General features: G+C 48.2%; 2 protein-coding genes across 2 annotated transcripts; one reads left to right on the top strand and one right to left on the bottom strand.

Moving 5' to 3' along the window:
• Nucleotides 1–242: 242 nt before the first annotated feature.
• bckdk (branched chain ketoacid dehydrogenase kinase) lies at nucleotides 243–10,639 on the top strand. The gene is made up of 11 exons (XM_076750929.1): nucleotides 243–618; nucleotides 2,881–2,949; nucleotides 3,038–3,148; nucleotides 4,611–4,658; nucleotides 5,926–6,045; nucleotides 6,132–6,230; nucleotides 6,336–6,409; nucleotides 6,862–6,990; nucleotides 7,530–7,619; nucleotides 7,724–7,879; nucleotides 8,213–10,639. Exons 1-11 carry the CDS (start codon nucleotides 367–369, stop codon nucleotides 8,355–8,357), a joined length of 1,293 nt encoding a protein of 430 aa, XP_076607044.1. The 5' UTR covers nucleotides 243–366; the 3' UTR covers nucleotides 8,358–10,639.
• A 2,734-nt stretch (nucleotides 10,640–13,373) lies between these two features.
• orai2 (ORAI calcium release-activated calcium modulator 2) lies at nucleotides 13,374–16,952 on the bottom strand. Its single transcript, XM_076749731.1, has 3 exons — nucleotides 16,631–16,952; nucleotides 14,999–15,234; nucleotides 13,374–14,352 (listed from the first exon to the last, which is right to left on the bottom strand). Exons 2-3 carry the CDS (start codon nucleotides 15,227–15,229, stop codon nucleotides 13,804–13,806), a joined length of 780 nt encoding a protein of 259 aa, XP_076605846.1. The 5' UTR covers nucleotides 15,230–15,234; nucleotides 16,631–16,952; the 3' UTR covers nucleotides 13,374–13,803.
• Between the last annotated feature and the right edge of the window lie 1,287 nt (nucleotides 16,953–18,239).

Below are 18,239 nucleotides of genomic sequence, written 5' to 3' on the forward strand. Positions count from 1 at the left end.
TCCTTGAAACCAGTTGAGCCCCCCCTCCCCTCCACGAGCCATCGGTCTGCTAAAATACTAGGAATTGTTTACCGCCTGGCCCTTCAGTCCCTGCAGTACAGTACAGTAGTGTAGAGGGGGGGCTGTGGATGCGGCCTCGCCCCGCCTCTGGCCTGCTGATTGGTTCAGCTGTCATGTCGTCGACCCAGCGCTCTCCTCCGCTGGCCAATGGGCACAAAGCCCTTTCTGTACCCTCTCTACTGTATTCAGATACTTGCCTTTGTGCACCATTCCGACGCGACCCCAATGGCCTCGTAGCAGCACTAGAATTTCGTGCTCGTACAGGAACAGGGCAGCCCTGTTCACACACACACAGCTCGTCTCCAAATGCGTCCGGGACTGGCGGGTATAGCGGTGGAGATGCTGAGCGGTGCTACCTGCAAGGCCAGGCCGAGGCTCGGCAGCCTCCTGCTGGCCCCCGTAACTAAAACAGTAACGTTATCACCGATGTCAAGCACGGGGAGCCGCAGATTTCGGTCCACGTCCTCCATGCAGGGGTTTTCAGAGTTAGCTAGAGAACGGTCGAAGACTGTCACGTCGTTTTACAACCAGTCCGCCATTGACGTCTCCGCAGAAAAGGTGAGTTTTTGCTGGTGCTCTCCTCTGGAACGGGCTCCCACCGTAGCCGCGAGGGCGTAAGCTAGCTGTAGCTTCACGGTAATGCTAGCCGTTAGCTAGGTTTGTGCCGAGTTCACTGACGCTTAAAAGATAGTAAATACGAAAGTCCTACTTGGATCCGCGCAAGCGTCCAAAGCTAGATAGCGAAACGAAGTCAGTTCACAACTTCGAGAAAGCTGTAACCAAAAACACATGTGGTTAATGTAGGACGTTTTTATTTCGAATAAACAAAAGTAAGTATATCAATTTAAGTCGCCAATTATTTACCTACTACGCTTTGTTTTAGGACAGTTCAGTGTTTAGGATGCTGATTGTGTGAACCGTCATTATTTCCAGTAAGTCGCGGCCCGTTACGTGAAGTTGGCCGTTTCACGGATTTGCTCCTGAGGATTTGAATGCATCATCGGTTTTTCCTGAGGACGTTTTGTTTTACTAGCAGAGAACACGTTAACTGTCCCGTTAATCTCGAACAAAATAACACCGACGGGCTGTACTTTAGTTTAAGAAGCGGTTAGGTTAAATAAGAATTGATTCCTGGACAGTTTTTATCAAAATCAAAGTCAGTTTTCGCTGCGGTGACTTTAGCTGTAGTTTTATCTGTCAGATTAAAGTAAAACAAACATGCAGGGTTAATAATTGAATGTTGAGTCAATATAAATGATCCAGCTTTTATTCAAGGAAAATGTCAAACAACAACAGATCAACAACACTCCCCCCTTCCGCTGCTTTTTTTTTTTCCCTTTGTCATAAAATCTTTCCTCCATTTTTTTCCTAACAGTTTGAAAGCATGGATGCCTCAGGATTTTGTCATCTGCTGGCCAGCTGTGTGTTGGATCAGCTCAGAAAAACAAACCTCCAGTGTTTCATCATAGTGAAATGAGGAAGGAGTCTGCAGCTTCATGTTAACTGCAATTACTGAACGAAAACAGGACAGTTAACTGAAAGTGAAGGTAGTTGTTTCATCCACAAAGTGCTGCGTATGAACTAAACCTGCAGCTGTGAGGAGAGCGGTAAAGCTTAGCGTATCTGCTAACATCAGTGCACGTAGCAGCTGATCTCTCTGAATCTGTCTGATTGCAGTCAGCTGCACATTTTGTCTTGTGACCTGCAGTCACAGGTTAACCTGCTGCAGAAGTCCCAGCGTGGCGCTCAGAGACCGGCCACGAGATGATTAAAGGGATAAAAATGGAGAAAAGAGAGTGAATCCTAATATGAATCCTTTTCTCCTGAGCCACGCTCAGGTCAGATGTTCCACTTCCTGCCTCTGGAGGCGTCAAGGCCGGGTTTAGACAGCTCCAGCTTTTAGTATGAGCAGCTGTTTGACTGAGGTGTGCCCGTTCAGCCCTGTTTACACCTGGTATTAACATGAGATCAGGGTGCATTTCTGCAGACATTTACACCTTTCATTAGCATACATTCCTCAGCCAGATACAGATTGAAGAGTAATGCAAAGGGTAAATGAAGCTCTTAGCAAGGAGAGTTACAGCAAAGCTTAGCTTAACTAAATAATGATTTATGAATAATGATGGCACTGCCTGCAGCTTGCTGTATGCTCAAAGCTTTATTCACAGGCCGGTTTAATAACGTCACGAGCTGCATGTTCTTAAAGCTGCGTCTCAGGGAGAGTTTGTCGACGTGATGATAACGGGCTGCGTTGGAATCGTCGTCTCGTAGGCGTGACAGCATTGGCTGAATCATTGCTGCGAAATCCCGTCACTGCACAGTGATTCATTGCTGGCTGTTTGGAGGCGTGTTGCAGGTTTATTTCCCATAAAACATGAGCATTAGTGATTGGATGAGCTTGGCGACTCCCTGCATGCCGATGCGTCTGTGAGGTATTATTAGATGTTTCTATAAGCAAAGTATTTAAAAAAGCATGTTTCTGGTCTCAGGACTGAAACTTGGGTCTGGCTGAAGCAATAATCGACATATTTGGGAATTAAGAGGAGCAGATTTGGAGAAGCTGCTTCTTAAGAAACTCCATCAAACTGGGCCCTGAAGGGGTTAAATGAGGCTTCTCGGCAGAGTCCGCTGGGTTATATTTGTTCTCCATTAACAGGATGTCTTTGAGAGCAGGTGGAGGTCCTCGGGTGGACGCGTTAAGTTGATGGACTTTGACATTAGTTGTTCATGAATGTTCCGTGATTTAAATGTGTGTTTTCAACAGTGATGTGAGTAAGGAGGTGGATGTGTTTGTGACCGTGCGTGTTAAATCCTCCTCAGGCCTCAGTGCGGCTGACCTTAGCGACCCTGCTGTATTCTGGGAAGTCTCCGGATGGACACCACATCCTGGTAAATGTCTCACAACTGTCAGGTGTGTGTTTAATGAAAAACTCTTCGCACTGCGCTCGATTTCACCGTTTTCTGTGTGTGATTTCAGAGCAGTGCCAAGTACCTCCACAAGGAGCTGCCCGTGCGGATCGCCCATCGCATCAAGGGCTTCCGCAGTTTGCCCTTCATCATTGGCTGCAACCCCACCATTCTGCAAGTGGTAAGAACTCAGTCCTCAAGACATACAACGCACTGCACCGCCGGCGGCTGCAGCCATACATGAAGCGAGGGCCGCCGGCCCTGCAGCAGGTTCTATAATAAGAAAGTGACAACTGGGCCGCCGCACATGGAAAATCAAAGGAGGGAGCAGCTTTCTGCAGGGCTGCTGCCTCCTTTGTTCCTGGTGAAAAGGTGTGGGTGTGGCTCAGGAAGTGGAGCAGGTGTGCCACTAATCACAGGGTGGAGTTTCCCCACAGAGCGACAGTGTTACATATTTCTAGTAGCTGACTTCACAGTTTTATCTTCTCCGTCTCGTCTTAGTGTTTCCAGGAGCATTAAGCAGGAGAGGTCGCACCGCTGTGCATTTCCAGAGACTGTCATTAGGAATAATCAATACGTGGGGGGGCCGTCACAAACAAACGAACGTATGGGAGACCCTGACAGGGTCGGCGGCTCGACCTTCAGCTCCTCCAGAGTGAAAACACAGACCGGCGTCGTGTTAGCAGCTCGCTGTGAGAAAGGACTCGCGTAGATTCGACATATTTCACGGCTCGCTGAGTGATTGACGGTCAAAGAGGTCAAACCTTCAGCAGCACGAGCAGCGTTCAGAACAACACGTCCCAGCTTCACGTCCTCTGACGGTCAGCTGTCTCTGGAGTCCTCAGACTCTGCACTCGCAGCCTGGAAGTCGGTGAACTTGAGCCCGAATCCCGCCTGCTTGTATAATGCAGAGTAATGTGTCTGACAGGCTGCAGGATTCAGTATGTGGGTCAGCGTGACATGAACTTGACTGATGGGAAGCTTTTATTTCACAAGTGTAAAGAGTTTTAAACTGTCTTATCTGCGTTTAAAAGCCCAGCTTTAGTGTTTAACCTCGAAGGCGTCGACGCAGATTCGTTGTTAAAAGTGATTTAAGAGATTAGAGAGTTTCTTGCTCGTCTCCAGAGCTCCATGTGGGACAAAGTTCTCGCTCTCTCTGTTCTCAGTCCATTCGCCGCCTCCTCGTCTCCTGCTGGTGAACTTTCACCCACATTCCTTCCTTTCTGGTGTCGCGGGTCTCCTCTGTGCCGATTATGTAAAGGCTGCTCCTTTGTGTCAGCAGCTGTAATGTAGGTCATGGCTCGCTCTGTCAGAAAGGAGGCAGGTCGTAACCAGATTTTCAGCTGATGCACATCCTGATGACCAGTTAGACTCTGATGAGATCCCTCACTTAAATTTGACTCTGATGAGGAGCAAATGAGGAGTTCAGCTCCACTGTTAGCAGAGAATCCGTCAGGCAGAAGCATCCTGAAATGTAAGCTGCATGAGGACATGTCAGTTGTGGTGTGGGGCCCAGGCAGGGGCCCTGTAAGGCCCCAGTCAGGGGGCCAGTCAGGGGTTGGTGCTGGTGGTGTGATGCTTCATGGTTGGATGGACGGGAATCACTCTAACTGCTGCCTCCACCTCTTTGTCCTTTCTTACAGCATGAACTGTACATCAGAGCCTACCACATGCTCAGTGACTTCCCCCCGGTGAGTCCCATGCACACACACACACACACGCACACACACACGCACACACACACACACAGGAAACACACACACTAGCTTTACTCAGCATCACAAACAGGAAGTGTGACCATTTGCTGTCAAGGCTTTTGTTTTGTCTGCACGAAGCCGCTCCACGATTGGTTGATCTGATCGGCCCTCAGCCAATCCACATGTAGCCCGAAACCACGCGTCCTGCAGAGTGAAGTTGGTTTAATTAAAAGTCACGAGCGCCATCTTAAACTTTGTTTTGCTGTTAAACAAAATACTTTATGGTCAAAATAAACAGAAATAATGATCCCCCCCCCCTTTTGACCTTTGTTCTGTTTGTCTGTTTAATGAACCCTGGAGATCAGCAGAGCTTGATTAGATCAGCAAAACAGTCCAGACGTCTGCTGACTCATTCAAAAGTGAAAGTGTAATAGATTACATCTTTACTTTCTCTTCGGAAAGCTGCACACTGCTGTAAAAATACTGAACGTGTCCACAGCTGCTGCAGGAAGAGTTCAGAGACCTTTTGAGAGACAAAATCAGTCAAACATGTCGAGAAACAGGAAACAGTATTAAGAAAAGAAGAAGCTGCTCTGAGGCTGAGAGTGTTTCTGGTGTTTGGGTCCATCAGACTGACCCGTGTTTGACTCCAGATAAAGTTCACAAGGAAGAAGAAAATCTAAACATTTACTACACAGACCAGGAAGCAATAAAGGTGATGTGTGTGTGTGTGTGTGTGTGTGTGTGTGCGCGCGCGCGCGCGCGTGTGTGCGTGTGTGTGTGTGTGCGGTCTGAGATTTGAACAAACTGTCGTTTATTGTGCTGCTCAGATGTGACTCATGCAGCAGGTTTAAACACGATTAATAGTCAGAGTTATAATAACGTTTTTTAGCCAACAGCAGCTCTCAGTCTGTGCTTCAGGTTCAGGTCTGCGCGGTCTTGGCGTTCAGGTTCAGGTCATCGTGCCCGTCTGGTCTTGTGTTCGTACACGTCCGACGGCAGACAAAGACAAACCTGCTCGACATGTTTTCTGTTCTGTTCCGTTGAAATCCAGGCGCCCGTGAGGTCTGCGTTCAGGCTGATCGGCCTGATGTGAGAAATGAATGAGCAACATTTCTGAAAATAAGATCTGATTGATTTCGAGCTGCGACGGATCAGAAAACCAGCCGGCGTCTCGCTAAATGACAGAACATACTGTTTCTGAAGCAGGACGGTTTAAAGTCTTAGAGGGATGATCTGAAGCGTCCGTCTCTGTCTCCAGATCAAGGATCAGGACGTGGAGGCTCGCTTCTGTAAGCTGGTGCAGCAGCTGCTGGACGACCATAAAGACGTGGTCACCATGCTGGCTCAGGGCTTCAGGGAGTGTCGCAGGCACATCCAGGTAAGAGCTGCACCTGCAGGACGGAGGACGTCCCGTCAAAGCTCCGTCTCCACATCTTAGTTTGAAACGTGTTTTCTCTGTCGTAGGATGAGATGATCCTGCGTAACTTCCTGGACACGACGCTGTGCTCCCGTCTGGGGATCCGAATGTTGGCCACACACCATCTCGCCCTCCACGAGGACAACGTACGTCTGCCTGTCCCTGCCGCTCTGCAGCAGGACAGAGGAGCTGGTTAAAAGCAGCTGACTGACGGTCGTTTGCTCGTTTTAAAGCTGTTTTTTCTTCTTCAGCCTGATTTCGTCGGGATCATATGTCGACGCCTGTCCCCCAAAAAAATCATAGAGAAGTGGGTGGACTTCTCCAGGTGAGTGTTCAGTCAGCTGTGTTTGTTTATCACCTTTAGATGACTTTGTGCTTCTGTATGAGCGCCGTGTTGACTGAGGAGGTCAGAAGTCAGCTGATAAACCCTCAAGAGCACACATGTTTCAGCCGCTGGAGCTGTGAACAAGATACGAGCTATCGTCGCTGCCGACCTGCTCTAATCTGCTCCAATGACCTGCTTGGAGTCGACTGAGAGGAAGTTCACACAGTGTGCGAAGTGAGAGTCAGTGAGCCGGGCTGGAAGCGATCCGTGTTATGTGTTTTATGGGCGAGCAGAGCCGAAGAACACTGACCTGAATCTTTGCTGTATTGCAGTAAAATTCAACTTTGTCTCGTTGTTTTTATTGCCAGTAAAAGTGAAATGTGCTCTTCCTGCTAATCGATGCTTTCACACTGTGTCAGATCCTCTGTAACTGCCCGTCGTGTCTCCCTCAGGCGTCTGTGCGAGCATCAGTATGGAAACTCTCCCAGGGTGAGGATCAACGGACACGTCGCGGCTCGCTTCCCCTTCATCCCTCTGCCTCTGGATTACATCCTGCCCGAGCTGCTCAAGAACGCCATGAGGTGACTCGTACTGCACACGTAGACACGACCTCACCTTCAGCTTCATCAGCACGTCGACTGTGTTTGTGTCGCTCGTCAGTCTGGAGCATTTAAAGGAAAAGTGACCTGCAGGAATCAGAGTCTTTGCTTCAGGTCGTCCTCGTAATGGTTTCTGTCCTCACTCTGGAAGCAGGACTTGTCTCCAAGTCTTTGTCCAGAAGTGTCCAACAGTAAAATATGATCGAAACGCTGCAAAAGACCACAGACGATCTTTTCCTCCTGTGACTGAGAGGACGAGCCGTGAAGGCTTCAGTCTCTGTGGTCACAGCTGGAGCTTCTGAAGCTGGGGGGGGGGGGGGGTGTTTCGAAAGCTGTTGCTGATTATAGATGTCGACGTGCTCGCAGCTGTTTATGAAAACTGAGTCTGACAAACTGAACGTTAAGAAGCGTCTCAGCAGCCAGACGTGACTGAACGGATTTTCATCAAAACACCTTCAGTGATTTCTGAGGTCAGAGCACAGCTTTCGCTCACCTCGACCTCCATCTTTGTGTCTCTTCAGGGCCACCATGGAGAGCCACCTGGACACCCCGTACAACGTGCCCGACGTGGTCGTCACCATCGCCAATAACGACATTGACTTCGTCATCAGGTGAGTGACTTCCTGTCCGCTCTCACTCCCGCTGCGGGGTCTGGAGACCCTTCAGCACTGTGTCGCTCAAAGCTTCAGAGTTAACTCTCCTGTTTCCCTCGAAGGATTTCAGACCGCGGCGGCGGCATCCCTCACAACATCATTGACAAGGTGGTCGACTACCACTTCAGCACGGCCGAGGAGAGCGCTCAGGACCCCCGCATGAGCAACCTCTTCAACAGCATCACCAACAGTGGAAACCAGTCCAGCCCCATGCACGGGTAAGAGACTCTGCAAGGACAGAATGTCTGTTGACCGCCTGCTGAGGTGGTGCTGCGTCTTCTAACAGAAGGCCGCAGTGATCAACACGTTTTTAAAAGCACTCCCATTGGTCAGAGAGGCAGCGGTGAGGGTGGAGTTGAACTCACGCTGCCTCCTGGAGGCTTGGCAGTGACGTCCTGCTCCACCTGTATTTACCCGCAGGTGGCCTTTCACACTTCATCTCGGTTCGTGTTGTACCAATAACAGATCATCAGAGCGTGACACAGTCTGCGCTGCAGCTCCGATGTACCTTGAACGCCTCACGTTAAACCCGCCGTCTTTGTGCTCTGCAGGTTTGGCTTCGGCTTGCCCACCTCCAGGGCCTACGCCGAGTACCTGGGCGGCTCTCTGTCCATACAGTCTATGCAGGGCATCGGCACCGACGTCTACCTGCGTCTGCGCCACATCGACGGCAAAGGAGAGAGCTTCAGAGTGTAGAGCCCCCCACTGGTCCCCCGACCCAGGAATCAGGCCATGTGGGAGGGCAGAGGTTTCCCCCCGGGGAGGCTGCCATGGACTACAGGACTTTGGTCCACAAAGTGATAGCCAACACAGTATGTTGTCAGAGAGCTCCTAAATTCACCCTCTGTTGATCCTTTTTGTTTTGCCTTAGACTGATTATAAGCTATGTTAGCTCTCACGTTGATGATTTCAGTTGTTCCCTTTGTTTCGTACCCTGTGGCATGTCGTCCTGAAGTTTTAAGGGGTGTATGAACGTTGAATGTTTAGGTTATCGGGACAAACTGTGCATGATAGTGGACATCGATGTTACTGTGGAAGGAAAAAAAAGAGCTTCGCTTTTGAAGAAGCTCGCTCTGAAGTTTAATGTCGCGCAGCCTCGAAGCAGGAACGAGCATCCTGACGTTAAAGGTTTCCAACGAGCCGCCTGTCTCGAGTCAGAGTCCAGTCAGAGCCTGCTGCTCGCACGCTCCCTGACGATCGACACCACCACAGTTTGATTGGCCGGGTCCCTCCGGTCCGTCGTCAGCTGTATCAGAATCAAAGGTCTCGACGGGAGGCGGCGTCCACGTCCTCACGTTGCAGTGGACGCGCTCTCAGCTGTGAACCTCAGCCCTTAGAGATATTCTGCGAAGCCTCCTGAGGCTGATCGACGCAGAGGAAACTGCCAAAACACCAAAAGCTCGTTAACAGGTTTCTGTGTTGCAGCCGGACGGACGTCTCGGTCCTGCAGTATTTCTGTGGAGCATTCAGGCGACCGAGACGTTCAGTGGCCTTACTGTGCGACGCTCGTCCCTCACCCGCATGCTGTCTTTGTTGCCTTTGTCGATCACTCAGTTTCATTAGATGTTTTTGCACATTAGATTTTCAGTTATACTGCTCAGCACTTCACCAATCATAGCAGTTTTTACTTTATTATAGCGTCATTCGCAGTAACAGTATACCATAGAAGTATTGTCTAACATCGTCTTCTTATTCCTGTTTTATCTGTTAGTTTTTTGTGTGTGTGTGTCACTTGTATTTCAGTCTTCGTGTGGGGTTACATTTCACGATCAGCGGCCGGCGTTCTGCTCACGCTGCAGGTTGAGTTTCACTTTTCGACTTCTGGGGATCACAACTTGATTATGTCACCTCGACACCACGGACACGTGTTCGATGCTTCTTTTTTTTTTTTAAATCAGTTTTTTTTTGCCGCGTTCTGCTGATTAAGTAATGTTCAGTCTCTGCTGAAGGTCTCAGTGTGCTTCAAATGAACTGCAGCACGTCGTCCGACATGCGAGCGCCTGCAGAGAACGAAGTGCCATCGTCCCTCCTGGTCGTCCCTCCGCCTCCACAGCTGCTCTGCAGTGATTAACATATCTTCGTGATGCTGCACTCGGTGGTCGACCGAAAAAGGGAAGGAAGCAGTTTTAAAGGAGAGCTGGAAAATCCACAGTCCGCCAATGTGATCCCTCACAGGCCTCCCGCCCACAAGCACTGCCATTTTCTACATGAAACGCAACAATCGTGATTACTTTGAACAATAAAGTTTAGTTTTTTTAACTTCATGGTCAATCCGGCTCGGTTTCATGAAGGCATTCCTCCCGGACGAGCGCCACAAAAAGTCCTGGTTTCTGATCACGGATTGAAAGTGATGGTGAAATAATCAAGTTGTGATCTCAAAGCAGCGTCGCAGGAAGTAGCCCGGGCCAGATTTCCTGTTTTTTACAGTGAAACAGTGGAAGTTTCCCCCAGATGACACCTGGAACACTCCTCACGGCCTGTGGAACATTCCCCAGAGAGCAGCAGAGCACCTGAACGCAGCTCAGGTTTATGTGTTGGGAGCATTTGTCATGATATGAGCTTATACTGTTTTTAGCAGAGGGCATTGAGCTTAATGTGAGCTGTGACCAGTTCACACCAAGATGAACGACATTTGAACCCGAAGCTCCTAAAAACGTTAAAGTTACTGATGTAAAAACGACCTGATGGGAAAATGTTTCCGAAAACCGATCACTGATGTCAGAATCTGAAATGTTTCGTACAGATTCATCAATCAAAAACATTTTGTTTTCTACCTACAAATGTTGAAATGAGATTTTAGCTCGTGAGGCGTGAAAACGTCTTATTGCAGCTGGAACATATTCAAACACAGTCTGGTTCAATTCGTGAATATTTATTTTGGTCTTTCCTGAGGTTTCCCCTCATGAGCAAGCGGCCTGTTATCTGCCTGTACTCCTGTCACGGCCGTCTGTATGAATAAACGTGTTTATTATTGTGAAGGTGTTGGAGATGTAGTTTCTGGGGGGGGGGGGGGGGGGGGCATAAGCAGCATCATTCTGAGAAAATCCTGCAGGTAAAATGTGGCTTTATGACACATGACACATGTCCTGTCTGCCCCCTGCTGGTCTGGAAACAACAGTGCAGGCAGACTGAAAAACATTCAAGGCTTTGTTTTTTTTTTTTTTTTTTTTGGGGGGGGGGGGTCAGTATTCATGAAATCATCATTGAAACCATAAACCACAAGTCAAATCAAGTCTTTGTCCTCCGCCTCTTGACGCCGATTTAAATCACGTTTATATAAAAACTCTTCATCCGGATTCACGTTCACTTCCTGAACGTCTCGCACGCCTTCACACGCAAACGCATTCATACGCATTATGGGGACATGTCCCCACAACGTCGCCGTAAAACATCGCGTGTTACGTTCAAAATGCACTCACACACACGCACACACTCCATGTGTTGACGTGTCCCTTATGGGGACATTACATAGACTTACATTCGTTTCCTGGAGGTGAAATCAGCCAATCGACCGCCTGACAGGTGAGGCTCATCCAGGAAGTTTGACCCAAAATACGCCTGCGGTGAGAGTTTGTCCCTGATTGTTGTGAAAAGTGTCCCTGAATGTGGACTAAGTCAGAACACAGACACACGGGTGGGGGGGTGGGGGGGGTGAAACCTCTGAAACTCACCTGACTGTTCGACGTTTTGCGTCCAGTCGCCCAAACGGACGCATCATCAGAACCAGAGTTTTCCTGTCGTCAGTGAACGTGGGGGTCTATGGGAAGCTCAGACTCCATGAGTCCATGTGAGGACATCTGATGATGACCTGATGGACGCCCAAACCGCGTGATCAGACGTGTGTTTTTTGTATGTTATTTTATGTATTCGTCACCATCGTCTCCAGGATGAAGCCAGAAAACTGGACTTGTGTTCAGGAACATTAAATTTGACTTGGTTGGAAAAGCGTCTGGTCTGCCGTCTTTCTTGTAAATCTCTTGCCTCAGTTGTCACACGGGTCTGTGGAGGATCTGTCAATATTTGCAGACTTCCTGAGGCGTTCAGTGTCGTGTCAGCTGACTGGATGGGACGGGTACACGCTGTCCTTCAGGAAGGAACAGTGTAGCTGACTCACTCACTCTTTTAGCTCTGTTTTCGGTCTCCACCACCTAATATGTGTCTCTTTTAGCAGCTACTGTTAGCCAGCTGGCTGCTAACTGCGTCTGTCTGCAGAAAAACAAACGAGCTGAAGTCACAGGATGAAACTGATTCTGCAGGTTCGTCGCTACACGTTCACACATCGTTTTCACATTTCACATGAAAGTTAGGACCAATCGAGACATTTCAAAGTAAACCACACGAGTCAACCTCAGGGGGGCGCTAGAGGAAACTTTACATGAACGTCTAAAGTTTTCACTTCTAATCGTTTTTCTGATTCATTGTGTCAAAAAGCGTCTTTCTTCGTGGATCCACTTGTTCGCACTGAGCAAACACTGACTGCTGACAGACACACGAGAGGCGACGACAGCTTAAATATTTGTTTTTATTTGGGAAGTCTGTTGCAGGCAGTGAATTTCATGTCCTAACACAGATCTCCATGAACTCTGCAGTTCATCCAAGAAGCCAAATTCACAAGACGAAGCGCCATTTTCTCTGGTCAGTAACCCGACGCTCACTCACTTCACTACAAGTGCACTTTTATCTCCTCTGAGAAGCAAGAAACAAACAGCTGAGCATCACTTTGGTCAGTCGTCGTATTTGGAATGTGGTAACAGGTTGGTACGTCTTCCTTCTCTAAACACGGGCACAGTGTTTGACCTCATCCAGAGCCAGCCGTGTGTGTGTGTGAGTCAGTGAACTTCATCCCACTTAAACGTCGTGGTGCTGAACTGAACTCCCAGCAAACACATCGGCTCGCGTTGTGACCTTCAGCAAACAGCGGTTCATAAAAGGCAACAATTCTGTCAGCAGAAACATTCACGTCGAAGCACTTTGTGCAGCATCACACCAACGGTTTGACACCTTTTACAGAAGGTCTTTGTCAAAGACAGTAAAAGCTATTTGAGGCTCGTCAGAGATTCTGGATGTAAAAAAAAAAAAACAGACATTTTTACAAGAAAGCAACATTTTTAAGACCAAACAGAAGTTTAACGTGCGGCACCGAACACTGAGGACGCAGCGACGTCCTGCATTCATTCACCACGTCTGAATCAAACGGTAAAAAAATCTCTTATTGAATCCATTTAATGCCCAACATGAAGCATCAGATCTATTCAACCTTCACGAGCCGCAGCTGCAAAATCAGATCGACTCTGTAAGATATGAAATGTGGATCGAAAAGCAGCCGCAGGTGTGACAAACACTACGTTTGACAGGTTTCTGGTTCAAAGCTCTTCAACTGATCGGCCTGAATTATTGATACATGATAGAAGGTGAACTGGGAGGAAGTGCCTGTCAATAACCTGCAATGTGATTTTAAACAAGTCTTACTGTGATAATGGAAATATATGTAATACATAAATAAATATAATCCAACTTCTTGGCCCAACGTGAAACTAACTTCGCTCCACGGCGGAGGAGCAGCTGCAGCCGGTGAAGCGATTTGGACTCAAAAGACAAAGAAGCTAAAAAAGATGTAACAGCGAACTTATTCCACCACCTGAAGCGCTGAGAGCTGTTATTTAATCGCAGAATAATATCGTGATATCAGGTGACGCCTGGAAGGGACGGCAGCTCTCTGCACACAGTGAAGCGAGATAAAAGATTCAATAAGAGATCGGCCGGCCTCTGAGTGAATGTGGGTACGTTTCCCACGTGGAACCAGATCCAGAACGGAACCAGCTTTCAGGACCCAACATAAGAAATGGCACGAAAATGGCACACAGAACATAAAAGCCCTTTTTCTGTAAACCTTTTCACATCATCGTGAACCGACACTGATCGCAGACGTAAAACTCACAAATCCTACGACTCGACTTCACCTCGAACTCATCAGCAGTCTGACTTGTTGACTTGTTTACGTGTCTGTGCTGCACGGGGAGGAGCTGAAGGCGGTCGAGTCCAAGCGAGGCGCGAACAACGAGCAGGACGAACGTGGGGGGGTGGGGGTGGGGGGGTTCGATAAATATGGGAAACAACAGGAAGTTCTTAAAGCTGCCACGAGTCACACAGTCTGCAGGCCTCTCTCGTGGCCGTCCAGCTGCACCTTAATCTTGTGCAGTTCCTCGATCTCCTGGTGGTGGCGCTCTGTCTTGTGGCGCACCAGAGAGCGGTAGAAGTGAATGGTGAACACCAAAAAAATCACCCCCACCGGGACCATGATGATGGTGGAGGCCAGCGCCGCCTGCCAGCCGCTGTCCTGCGGTTTGGTAACTCTTGCAGGCTGCGTCGGTTTGACCACGCTGGAGTCCACGGGAAGGAACTTGATCCAGCAGAGCAGCACCACCTCCGCTAAGAACAGCAGGATGCCCAGAGCGGTGGAGAAGCCCCAGGCCAGCTCGATGTAGTGGTGCATTCGCTCGTGGGGCGACTCGCTGACGGAGTTGAGGTTGTGGATGTTGCTGACGGCCTCCACGTTGGGCAGGATGCAGGTGCTGATCAGCAGAGCGAAGAGGTGCACCGCCACCAGCACGGTGGTGCACACACTGAAGGCGATGAGGAGCACGCGAGGGTAACTGTACTGCATCTCCAGCTCCACCTCCACCATGGCCACCTGTGACACGTACACAGAGAACACCAGGTTACTACGTCCAGGTGCGCGTCACCACAGGACGGCGCAGGGCGGCGAGTCCCGTAACTCAAACACAGACGGACAGAAGCTCTGAAAACAAAACGACTAACGTGACGGAAAGAGTCAAAATGTGGAAGTGATTTCTAAAAATCAGCCTTTTCCTGCTGTTTTTTTCTTCACTCTGACAAACTCAGATCATCAGCAGACACGAGACGTGAGCTGAATTCACCTGGAAAAAACTAAAAAGCTGCTTTTGTTTGTGGTCAAACATCATAAACAAGCAGGACTGTTATGAACTGAGGCTCCACACACACAAACAGGAAGTGAAACCCACTTCCTGCTTGTAACTTGTAAGTGTGTTCCCATGAGACATGCAGGTTACTGGTTACTGTGAACGCAGGTCAAGCGTCACGATACAGAAATGAAGTGAAATCAAGAGCTGCCTGGGAACATGAATAACAAGAGGTTCAGTCTACAGCTGCAACGATCAATTGATCCATTGATTAATCGATGGAAAGAAAATGAACTGCCTGATATTCTGATCGATTCATTCGCAGATTACTCGTTTCAGTCATCTTTCAAGTAAATATGTCAAATAGCTGTGAGGACAGAGGTGAGGAGGACTGACCATGGCGAAGCCAGAGAGCAGCGCGGACGTCCTGCTGGAGGCCTTCAGCTTGGCTCGGCTCAGGTAGAGCTTCCTCCACGACAGGGCCTGCACCGAGTGGTGGTTGGAGCTGACCAGCTCCAGGTAGCTGCGCCGCACCCAGTCCCTGTAGTCCATCCCGCCGCCGTCCGGAGCCCGCTCTGAGACCCCCGGGGCCGGGGAGCCCATGGGCACGTTCAGCTCGCTGCTCATGACACCTGAAGGGGACAGACGGTCATGTCAGTATGTCTCCTCCTCATCAGGACGCAGGGGACTGCAGAGGAAGAGGTGTGATCAAAGCAGAAGCACGTGAAAGAGTTTCTACACTGCAGCCTTTCTGACCTCCGGCTGTTCAACACGACGAGCGGGAGAAGCTGTGAAGGTATTTTCAAAATGTCACCAGGCGACATTTCTGTAACATAACACAAGTCTCTGCATGCCGTCACGTTAGCGTACAGTCCACAGCAGCTCCAGATAAACAGAGAGGAAACGAAAAACCTCGAGGAGAATTTAAACGAGTCAGTGTTTAAAACAACGATCGTTCTTCATCCAGCGTGTGTGCAGAGAGGAGTTAAAGAGGAGCCAATCAAACGTCACGGCGTGCAGACGATAACAGGCCGCAGGAGGCTCCATCCAGTGACCGCTGACAGCATCCACAACAAGCAGGCTACAACCAGAGCTGCAATGACTGATCCATCGTTCCTCAACTATCAAATTAATCACCAACTTAATCATTAAATAATCAGTTTAAGTAAGAAAAAAAAGTCTGAATTCTCTGATTGCAGCTTCTTAAAGGTGAATGTTTCTGGTTTCTTTATTCCTCTGTGACAGGAAACTGATGATCTTTAGGTTGTGGACCAAACAAGACATTTGAGGACTTCATGTTGGACTTTTGGACACACTGACGAACATTTTTCACCATTTTCTGACACTTTATAGACAAACAACTAACTGATTCACTGAGAAAATAACAGACGGATTAAATGCGAGCAGCTGCATCTCTTTGCATATTGCTGGTGGAGATTATTCATTATAGCTCAAAACGTTATTTTTGTTGTGTTATTATTAGTATTGTCTCAAACACACCGCGTGTTTAAGGGAGTTCCTGAAGGAAGATTAGATTTTAATTATATTACAAAAACCTTTCAGAATAAACCGGCTGTGTTTAAGATGAGCACATTCACAGTGATGCATTGAAGGCGCAGGACAAACACAGTGCACGGACCCCTGTGTGGTCACCTGGCCGTGCTGTGCTTAGGGAACACCTGAGCTGGTGAGTTCACGGCTCCGTGTATATTTAGAACACTGGACGTTAGCAGGATCCGTTTACCGAGCGAAGCTAACTGAGCTGCTCTGGCACCGAGCGGCAGCTCTTCTCTGCTCATTAGAGACATGCTGACAGTAATGTCAAATAATCAGGTGAAATATTCAGAAATGAGACCGACATCATCTCCGTTTGCCATCGGTACGAGCAGCAACGTTACTTTAAGTGTGACGTTAACGATACTCTTCTTGCTAGCTTAACTTTGTTAGCTAGCGTTAACTAATCAACACGTTTCTAATCACGTTGCTCGTCTGTTAAGGAGTTAAACTGATGGAATATTTCCATCTTACCTGTCAGGCGAAGTGTCTTTTGAATTATGGACACAAACTCCGCGGAGGTCTTCTCTGCACGGTGTTCACAACAATAACTGAACAGTGCCTGAAGCACTCAGACTGCTCAGGTTATCAACTTCCGGTCTCCGGCTGCAGTTATCAACGACACCTTCGTTCAGCTCCAGCGCTCGAGCCTCGGTCCTTAACGTTAATCCTCACCGACATTTCTGACGACCCTCTTGGCTGGCTCTGCTCCCCACTGCCGGCTGAGTTCGCCGGGTTTCAGTTTTTCTGTTTTCTATCCGGTCGGATCAGGACCTGCGGAAAGTGCGCGAAACTTGAAGAAGGCTTCCGGTTGGGTGTGTTGCCTTCAAAATAAAAGCAAAACATATTTACACTGAGAACAGTGTCAAATTAAATCTGTGGGTTTTAAATGCATAAATCATGAATCACATCCACTTAATAAGAGCCTAGATTGAAACCAACAAGCAATAAAAACACATTGCAAATAAAAGTGTATTTTTAGGCTGCATTACATGCAGTGCAGCAGCCACTGAGAGCCTACAGCACACTGTTTACAGCCCATTTAATCGTTAGTGCAAAATACCCATCTGATCTGCAGCTGAGCAACACAAACATTTCAATACATAAGAGGCAGCCCTCAGATTCAGTCGTTCTGTTAATCTGACTGTTAGTCATGTCATAAATGTGAACCTCCATGCTGGTGTAATGACATGACGCCTTCATGTTAACCTCAGAATGTGGTTCATAATCACAACATGGAAAAATGTAAGAAAAGTGTAAATACAGGGAAGACCTTCCTGAGACATTGTGCAGGTAATGCCAGTAAAGCTGGGACCCACGTCTGGGCTCGATGTCGTTGATGAAATGTTCACTGGTGCAGAGAGAAGGTAAAACACTGTGAGTAAAACATCCTCAGGATATCTGCCGTCATGCTCCTGCACTCGTGATGATGACAATGGCAGCGCTGTTGGCATTTTGATCAACAGAATGGTGAGAACTGCAAGCCCACATTACTCCTATCTCTGCAAAATGTAACCAAGGAAACGTTGGACTTGTATGCCACCACATTTCTCAACTGATGGACTCCAGATGGAATGATAACAGTACATGTCCTGACAGCTGTTCATACCATCAGCAGCCCCCCTTCCTTTGGTCCACACACACACATCCTGCATCAAGGCAGTTATAGAAAACAGAAAGTAATGAAAATCTGAACTTAATCTACCCGAGCGCAGACCCTGACTCTCTAGTATTACTGTCTTAATCTCAGTATAATTGCACCTTTGATGTGCATTTAAACTTGATTAATGGTGAAGACTTTATTTCATAATGAACCAGCAGACTGTTGTACTACAGCATTGCATGTCATAGATAAAAGGGCCTTATGTGAATTAGGGAAGATTATGTGTGTCTGTTGCCAACTAGAGATGTGAAATTAATCCAGAATTCCAGCATTTAAGATACGGGCCGAGCAGGTTGATGTAAAACAAGCAGCATCACTGCAGTGCATGCAAGGACCAAATGGATGGAAAAGAGAAAGAATAAGCAAGTTTAAACACACTCAGCCTAATCTGTATGAAATTCACTGGCCGGGGTCAGAAAA

Source organism: Chaetodon auriga, chromosome 15 (genome assembly GCF_051107435.1).
Source record: "Chaetodon auriga isolate fChaAug3 chromosome 15, fChaAug3.hap1, whole genome shotgun sequence".
Classification (NCBI taxonomy): domain Eukaryota; kingdom Metazoa; phylum Chordata; class Actinopteri; order Chaetodontiformes; family Chaetodontidae; genus Chaetodon; species Chaetodon auriga.

Excerpts from the sequence above, each read along its gene's own strand:
- orai2 (XM_076749731.1), bottom strand. The coding sequence starts at position 15,229 with ATGAGCAGCGAGCTGAACGTGCCCATGGGCTCCCCGGCCCCGGGGGTC. Across the intron at positions 14,353-14,998 it reads TGCTCTCTGGCTTCGCCATG|GTGGCCATGGTGGAGGTGGA; the intron begins GTCAGTCCTCCT and ends TACGTGTCACAG.
- bckdk (XM_076750929.1), top strand. The coding sequence starts at position 367 with ATGCGTCCGGGACTGGCGGGTATAGCGGTGGAGATGCTGAGCGGTGCT. Across the intron at positions 619-2,880 it reads TTGACGTCTCCGCAGAAAAG|GCCTCAGTGCGGCTGACCTT; the intron begins GTGAGTTTTTGC and ends AATCCTCCTCAG. Across the intron at positions 6,231-6,335 it reads TCGCCCTCCACGAGGACAAC|CCTGATTTCGTCGGGATCAT; the intron begins GTACGTCTGCCT and ends TTTCTTCTTCAG.